The 7,966-nt window shown below is 65.9% G+C and overlaps 1 protein-coding gene across 6 annotated transcripts; it reads right to left on the bottom strand.

The window, feature by feature from the left end:
* Positions 1-132: 132 nt before the first annotated feature.
* Positions 133-7,580, bottom strand: MSLN (mesothelin). 6 transcript variants are annotated; one of them, XM_065537098.2, is made up of 17 exons: positions 7,341-7,580; positions 5,722-5,815; positions 5,217-5,260; positions 4,773-4,852; positions 4,260-4,380; positions 3,674-3,753; positions 3,365-3,494; positions 3,098-3,291; positions 2,785-2,875; positions 2,613-2,712; positions 2,162-2,340; positions 1,910-2,065; positions 1,585-1,727; positions 1,383-1,510; positions 917-1,011; positions 426-612; positions 133-343 (listed from the first exon to the last, which is right to left on the bottom strand). In XM_065537098.2, the coding sequence occupies exons 2-17, from the start codon at positions 5,804-5,806 to the stop codon at positions 258-260; spliced, it is 1,899 nt and encodes a 632-aa protein (XP_065393170.1). In that variant the 5' UTR covers positions 5,807-5,815; positions 7,341-7,580; the 3' UTR covers positions 133-257. The 6 variants fall into 6 exon arrangements, with proteins under 6 accessions (XP_065393170.1, XP_005590873.4, XP_065393171.1 ...); XM_005590816.5 differs by having other exon boundaries at positions 4,803-4,852; XM_065537099.2 differs by lacking the exon at positions 7,341-7,580 and adding an exon at positions 6,083-6,278.
* Positions 7,581-7,966: the final 386 nt, after the last annotated feature.

Below are 7,966 nucleotides of genomic sequence, written 5' to 3'. Positions count from 1 at the left end.
CTGGCCCTTAGCACAATGGCAGCAGGGTCAGGAAGGCCTCCAAGGGCCCCCCCCGGCCTGAGGGCCCAAGACCAGAGGGAGAGGAGCCATGCTGGTGGGGTCACAAAGTCCTTGGAAGTCACAAGGCGTGTCTGCAGGGGGCATGTTCGCGTTTACTGAGCGCAAGTTCTCCTGGGGTGGAACAGGGACCACCCATGCCTGCTCCTGGCCAGGCGGGGATCCCCAGCAGGGCTGGGGCCAGCAAGGGAGTAGGGTCCTCAGGCCAGGGTGGAGGCCAGGAGCAAAGCCAGGACGGTGAGTACAGGTCCAGGTCCTAGGAGGCAGGGCGTCCCCGAGAGGGCCTCTATGGAGAGAGCGGTGACTCAGAGTGCCCAACTCCACGTCCCCAGCCCTGCCCCCAGCCCTGGCCGCCCCGCCCCGCCCACCTCGCACACTGAGGTCTAGGATCAGGTAGCCGTTGGGGATGCCGCCCTGTAGCCCCAGCCCCAGTGTGTCCAGGTCGTCCTGCCGCTGCTTTAGGATCCAGTCCCGCACGGGGCTGTGCTGCTCCTCTACCTTCAGGCCCTCCACGTGGGGTCCCAGAAGTTTCTGCACCTCAGCCACACTCAACGGCTGCCAGATCCCCCAGGCAGCCATCAAGGAGGGTCCCCTTCCCCCAACGCCCCCAGAGGGTTGCCAGGCTCTCCTGTGTCCAAACTGCCCCACCCACAGATGCCCGCCGCAGCTTCTTCAGACTTTGAAGGTCTCCGGCCGGCTGACCCCAGTTCAATGGCTGCCCTTCCCTAGGCCCCACCACAGTCCAGGACCCTGCCCTTCCTAAGGCCCCGCACCCCCACCCCCCGGCAGGCCCGCCTTACACGCCTTCCCGCCCACGGTTGTCCCCTCCTCCACTCGCCCCTCCTCCCGCTCGCCCTACCAGCACCGCTTCCCTCCGCAGCTTCATGAACGTGGCCAAGTCCATGCTCACATTCTGCTGACTGAGAGCCTTCAAATCCTCCGTGGGGGCCCCACCTGCCCTCAGGAAGAGACGCCCAAGCTGAGGCCTCATCTCACACTCCCAGGCCCTTGACCACGGGCTGCAGAAAGCCCAGTTGTGTGACAGGATTACAGGGCTTCCCTGTTTCCTTAGGGCTTCCAGGGCCTGGGTTTGCCTGGTCGCCTGACCCCTGGGCGTGGGAGACTCCGGAAGTGGCTGGCGCCCCAAGCTGGGGTCAGAGCCCACAAGCTCTAAGGCCACACACATCCCGGGGGCAGAGGGCCGGTGAGCACCCAGTTACCCTGGCAGTAGGCGGCCCAGGAAGGCAAAGGCCTGGCACCCCCTGAGTGGAGTCTGTGGCCCCCCCGTCGTGGTGCCCACCCTGTCCAGGAACTCCCTGGCTCACCCAGGAAGGGCCGGATCTTCACGAAGTATTCGGACCCGCTCATGTTCTGGAAAGCAAGGCGGGCCTTGGGATAGAGGACGTCCAGCTGCCTTGGGCCACACGTGTCCAGGTCCTGGGGCCTGACCGCCCTGGGGACAGGGTGGGTGGACCGTGAACGCCAGCACACAGACCGACCTTGGTGGGCAGAGCTCTGGGGACTCACCCGATGATGCTGGGGGGCACGGAGCTCAGCCGCTCGGGGCTGAGGGAGCACAGGCACCCGGGGCAGAAGGCAGTCAGCGTGTCTGCGGTGTCTTTGTCTAGCTGGCCCCTTCCCACCACAACGCGGTCAATCAGGGTGGCCACCTGTGGGACGGGCCACTAAGGAGCCTTATGGCAGGCAGAGACGTATCCCTCCACCACCAGCACAACCTCAGGCTGTGCCCCCGACCCCAGGCCCGCCCAACCTCAGGCTTCGCCCCCACCCCGCCCCCAGCCCCGCCCAATCTCATGCCGCATCCCCCCTCGCCCCCGAGCCAGACGGTCACCTGAGCACTCATTTCATGCCCCTTGCTGACTTTGAGCAGAGCCTTCAGGGTCTCCAGGGACGTCACGTTCCATTTGCGAATGTCCTCAGGGCTCATCTTGAGGAAGAGGTGGCCCAGGTGCCGGATCACAGACTCGGGGTAGCCTTGTGGGTAGAGCTGCAGGCCGAGAGACCAGGAGGGCCCACGTCACTCCCAGGGGTCTGGGGACGGCTCGGACGCAGCAGGCTGGCGGGAACCTGAGTCATGAACTACCTCATCCAGTTTATGCTTTAGGACGTCCAGCTGCTCGTAGGTGAAGGGGATGGCGTCCACACGGTCCATCTGGGCAGCCAGTAGGGCTGCGTCCACGCAGGCTTCCAGCTCCCGCTTCTTGTAGAAGATGAGGCTCTCGTCTATCTCGTGGACCTCTTTCTCTGGGGGACAGGTTGTCCCTGCAAGGCACAGGGCACAGGGGTCAGGGGCTGGAGTTCGTTTGACGCCTTCTTCCTCCCACATCTGCCGTGAGAAGAGACCTTGGGCAATTTGTGACCCTCCCCGTGCCTCAGTTTACCCACTGGCAAACGGGGATTCTGTCCACTCTCTGTGGTTATAATGGGACGTGCTGCAGAGCCAGGGAGGGGTAGGTGAGACCCTAAACTGCAGATGCCCACCCCCAAGGATGCTGCCCAGCCTGGTGCCAGACTGCGCAGGGCACGGCACTCACTCTCCACGTCCCGCCGGAACCTCGGCCGGAGGACGGTCTGTTCCGGCTGCTGCCAGGATGGGTCCCGAGAGGAGCGTTGCCGCCATGCGGCCAGGATGCCCTGAGGACGAGCAGGGCCCAGGCTGAGCCTCGGGTGGCCGGGCTCCCCACGGGCTGGGGGTCGGGGTCTCACCTGCGGGATGCTGTGGATGACGGGCTGGCCCAGCACAGGCAACAGGCTCTGCAGATCGTCCAGGGTGGAGATAGACCATGTTGACGGGGGGCTGTGCAGACACGGGGCACAGCTCAGGGACCCCCAAATGCAGCCCCAGACAGAGAGGGAGGAGATGGCCAGGCTAGGCCATACCCCCCGACTGGGGGCATTGACAGGGGTTGTGGCGGGGGTGACCCACCCTGGGCCTTGAGGCATGGCCGTGGTTGTTCTCACGGGCTGCTCACGCCACACCGCCAGGCAAGCCTTCGAGGTGCCAGACACCTTCTCTTACCCGTAGGGGGGTCCTCCTCTCTGCAGAGCCGCCCTGGCTGCTTCCTGCTGGTCCTGGTCCAGGGGTCCCAAGCAGCGCACCAGCCGGGGTAGCACCACTTCTGCCGACTCGGCCACAAAGCGCCCAGGCAGGTCGCAAGCCAGGCCTCCCAGAGCCCGTACATCAGCCTCGCTCAGCAGAGACCCCCGCACACCCTGCACAGATGCCGGCCTCAGCGCCTCTGGAACTGCCGAGCCCTCTCCACCCCGCACTGGCCCCAGCTCCTACCCAGCAGGTCAGAGCCGCGGGCAGCAGCCTCTGTCTCTCAGGAGCCCCCCGCGGGAGCAGGTCCACGTTGGCCTTCGCGACGCGGGAGAAGAAGTGGGTGCAGGCCTGGGGCCCCGAGAACGCGTCTGGGCTGTGGAGAGAGGGTGCTGGGGACAGGCCACATTGATCACACCGGTCCCCACCCTGAGAGGCGGCTGGGCTGGCCTCCACGTCTCTGCTGTGGCCTGGGGTCCGAGGCAGGGGGAAGCGGGTGGGGGCTGAGGGCTGGGGGCAGAAGCCGGAGGGCGGGGGCCAGGGGATGGGGCCTACTTGAGGAAGAGCAGCAGGTCCAGCGGGAGGGCGTCCAGGTCCTCGGGGGGCTCAGAGAGCCGGTGAGCCAGACAGCGCAGCTGCAGGGGCAGGGCGTCCAGCACAGAGTGTTTCGGGCGGCCACCCACGTGGTGGGCCAGGGTTGCCTGGCTGGTCCACCCACCACAACACACCCCTGCCCTGGCCACGGGAATCTGTGGGAGTGGATCTCCAGCTGCCTGCAGCACTGCCCCAGGGGATGTGGGCTCCTGTGCCTGGCTGCCGCTGGCTCCCTTTCCCCAGGTCTCACCCACTCCCCGCAAGAGATTCCCCCTTGGGGCAGAGCCTGGAGGGCTGCCCAGGGGGCTCCAGGAGGGGGCCCAGGACACAGGAACATCTCAGACTTGCCCTGGGGAGCTGACCCCTGATGTGGACGGGCACCCTAGTGGTCAGCTTGGGTGGCCAGAGGAACTCTGGGAAGAACTAGCCGGGGAGAGATGGCAGCGGGGGCACAGGGGATGGTGGTGGCAAGGTGGGCACTGCAGAGCTGCCTGTAAATTCCTCAGCCCCAGCCATGCCCACCTGCCCCAGCCCAACTGAGACTGACCTGCTCTGCGGAGAGCTTGACATTCTTCTGTCCCAAGGCCACAGCCAGCTCCTGGACGAGCTCTGTGCTCAGGCCGGACACCTCCACACACGTGAAGCCAAGGAGTTGGCGTGGGGAGAGGCTGCAGGAGGGGTTGGGCTGGGCACCCAGGATCGCCCCTCCCCCGCAGGGCCCACCCAGTGCTCCCCAAGCCCCACAGCCCCACCTCTCCCCGAAGGACCCTGGTGTTCCCTGCAGACCCCCCAACCAAGGCCAGGTGACACCCTCAAGGACCAAGAATCGCCACCACCTGGGGGGTGTCAGTCCCTTCCGCAGCCCTGAGCCCAGTCAGATCTGCAGTGGAGCAGAGGAGGAAGCAGGAGAGGACTCCGGGGGAGAGGACACAGAGGGAGGGGATGTCGGGGGAGGGGACGTGGGGGGAGGGGACATGGGGGGAGGGGACGTGGGGGAGGGGATGCAGGGGGAGGGGTGCCGGGGGAGGGGATGTGGGGGACGGGTCCCCTCGAGCCTCACCCTTGAGGGCTGTGAAGACCCTGGACCCACCTGGCAATGTCAGGTGCATTGGTCAGGATTCCATCCAGGGGCGCGGCCTCCTGGGGACACAGGGCCTGCTGAACATGGCTCAGACCAGCTTCCTGGAGCAGGAGTTCCCGGGTCCCGCTACCCCTGGGCCCAGGTACTCCCCGAGTTCAGCTACTTCCCAGGCCCGGCTGTGTCTCAGACCCATGGGCTTGGCTACTTCTCATCCAGCTACTTCCCAGACCCAGCTGCAGTTTCGGCTGCTACTCCCCAGACCTGGCTGCTCCCAGGCCAGTCACATGCAGGTCCAGGTACCCCTTTGCAAGCAAGGACCTTGGAAACTGGCAGGCACCATGGATACGTGACACAGAGAACATGGCATGGCACCCCCACCCGGGACCTGAAGACCCTCCCCGGTTTCCCCAGAGGGGACCTTACCTGCCTCGTCTCTCCAGCCAGGACCCTCGAGGGCTGCACCCATCCTAAAGGGGCAGAGGGGACGGCTTGGGGGGGCCCAGGCCTCTGGGGTGTGCCCTGACCCAGGGGAGAAAGGAGGCAGAGCCCGACCACCCCCAGAGCCAGCCCTGTGCACGCCCCAAAGTGGCAGAAGCCAGTGGCTCAGGCCTGTGTACCCCATGACATCACAGTCCCCCAGGGGTCTGCACTCCACGGGGAGCCTGGCCTTCCACATCCTCCCCTGGGACCCGGCTGGTTGGCCGGTCAGACACCCATCCCACACACATCCCCAGTGTGTCCTGAGTCCCATCACTCCATGGCTGGGTCTCCAGCTCCAGTCACCTCTGGGGGCAGAGACTGCTGCTGGGACGTGAGCACCACAGGCACTCCAGGGAGAAGGTAGGGACAGGCAAAGCCTTGCTGAGAGCCCGGCCCCCAAGGCCCCCGGGCCGTCCCCGCCTCGCCAGCAGCCCCACCTAGTACCCACCGAGGCTGAAGAGCAGGAACAGGAGGCTGCCGAGGGCGGGGGTCCCACAGGACCCCGACAGGGGTCGAGCCATTGGCAAGGCCATGGTCTGTCTCTGTAGAGGGCAGCGACTCAGGATGGATCCCCTGCCCCCCACTCCTACCCCACGCCTCTGTCCCGGGCCAGCCTGGGGCCCCAAGGGCCCCTCCTGGGCTCCCAGGGCAAACTTCTGTGGCACCTGCAGCTTGCATCCGCACCCTGGCCTTGCCCTCCAGCCACCGAGCCCTCTGTCCCCCTGACTGACTCCTCGTGTCCAGGGCAGGGGCTGGGTCTGAGATCCCGGTCCCCAGCCCAGACAGCCCAGGCATCAATTGGCGCTCACCCCTCTCCCGGAAGGGCAGGGCAGTGTAAACAGAGCTTAGATCAAGCAGCTGGGGCCGCCGCCCGCTCGGGCTGGCCTGAGTCTTCCCACTCTCGCACAGGAGGACGAGCAGGTCTGGATGGGGTTGTATCCAGCGGCCCCCTTGCCTGGATGTGGCTCCCTCCCCTGCCCTCAGCTGCAGGTGCCTGGGCTTTGTGAATACCCCAGGCCCTGCCAGTTAGACAACGCCCTTGGGGCAGGAGGGGCGCTGTGGGCACAAGGCCACCGCCTCTTCCTACCCACCAGCGTCTTGGGGCCACACGGCCTCTCTGAGCCCACTTTCAGGTGCAGCCCAGGTGGGCAGGGCTGGGCCAGTGAGCAGCCTGGGGATCCCCTTGTACTCACTAGGGTGGGGCCCAGAGGCCTGTGGGCCAGTGTGGGGTGGTGGGGAAGTGGGTGGGGAGACCTTCCCTGAACAAGAATTGTCCTCCTGGGGTAGGGGTGGGGCCCGCAGGAGAGGGAACCAGCTTCTACACTCACCCCTTTCAGGGAGGCCACCATGGCTGGGTAAAATAGAGCTGCCTCCTGAAAACCTTGGCCCAGGCCTGGTGGGTCCACCCACAGCTCAGAAATGGGGGTAACACACTCATGCTCAGCTGCCCCTGTCCACGGGCAGAGCCTGCCTGGTCAGCCCGGCCACTGGGGAAGGTCTCGGGAGCCACAGAGCCTCCCGGTGACGGACTCTACTCCCCCAGGCCCCAGAGGAAGTGGGGAGGCCCCTGAGGCTCTGAACACCTTGAGAAAGTGGAAGAAAAAAGACCTCCCCAGCCAGAAAGTGGGTGGTGGGTGGGACACCCAGCCCTTGGGGTGCGTGAAAGCAGGTGGGAAATGTGGCCATGGGATCACAGGAGACCTGGGCAGTCCCCACCTCAGTTCCATGTGACCCAAGGACCTCAGCACCTGGGGTTCGGGCTCCCCGGGAGCCCGGCCCTTCCTGCTCTGAGGGGCCTCTGCAGGCCACGGCGGGCCCTGGAATCTGCATCCTTTACACCTGCAGGAGGGCTGGGCTGGGGACATGGAGACACCTGCGCTGCCTTAGGACTGCTGCTTCCAAACAAATGGGTCTGTGTGTGCCCTGCGGGGTGAAATCTGCGTCCCACTAAAGCCTGACCATCACTCAGGTGCTGGAAACCCAGCCTGGAGCGGCCCCAGTTCTCCAGATGGAAGGTGCAGATTCCATCCACACCACAACAGAAAGAGCGCAAAGGTTGTTACTTACAGATCCCGGGGAGGCAGGCACCGTGGGTCCTCCGGCAGCTCTCCGGCCGCGCGTCACAGCAGACGGGAGTGGCCGGCCAGGCAGAAAGACGAGTGCGTCGCGCTGGCAGCGCCCACGGGGAACAGGACGGCCCCTTTCAGGTCTCGGACCAATGCCCACACGTGGTCCTCCAAAGGGCGATGTGAAAGGAGGAGCCCAGCCCAGGCCTCCGAGGCCTTCTGGGGAGGCAGCTTTACCCCTAACGCCCAGGCAGCCCCCAGCCCTCCAGGTCCCAAGTGGCCCCTCCCAGGTCTCAGTGGGCCCTGCCCAGGGTAACTCTGACATGTAGGGTGATTGGCCACACCTGAGCCTCTGCCTCCGTTTCCTCAACTGGAAAGTGGGGGTGGAGAGGCTGGCAGCCTCCCGGGCTGTCAAAGGGAACAAATGATGGCTTTGCCCGGGGCAGCAGGGAGTGGTGGAGCCTCACGCTGCAGGAATGTGTGGGTGGAGACCCCGAGCAGGAGCCTTGGATGGGCAGCGGGCCAGGCCCGGCCACCTGGGGGAGGAGGGGTGCCCGGGAAGGCAAAGCTGCCCTCGGTGGGTGTGGGTGAGAGCCCGGGCTCAGGTTTCACGGCTGCCCTCGGTGG

This window comes from Macaca fascicularis, chromosome 20, assembly GCF_037993035.2.
Source record: "Macaca fascicularis isolate 582-1 chromosome 20, T2T-MFA8v1.1".
NCBI lineage: Eukaryota > Metazoa > Chordata > Mammalia > Primates > Cercopithecidae > Macaca > Macaca fascicularis.
The sequence above is the reverse complement of the archived record's forward strand: the minus strand, read 5'-3'. Positions and strand labels throughout refer to the sequence as shown.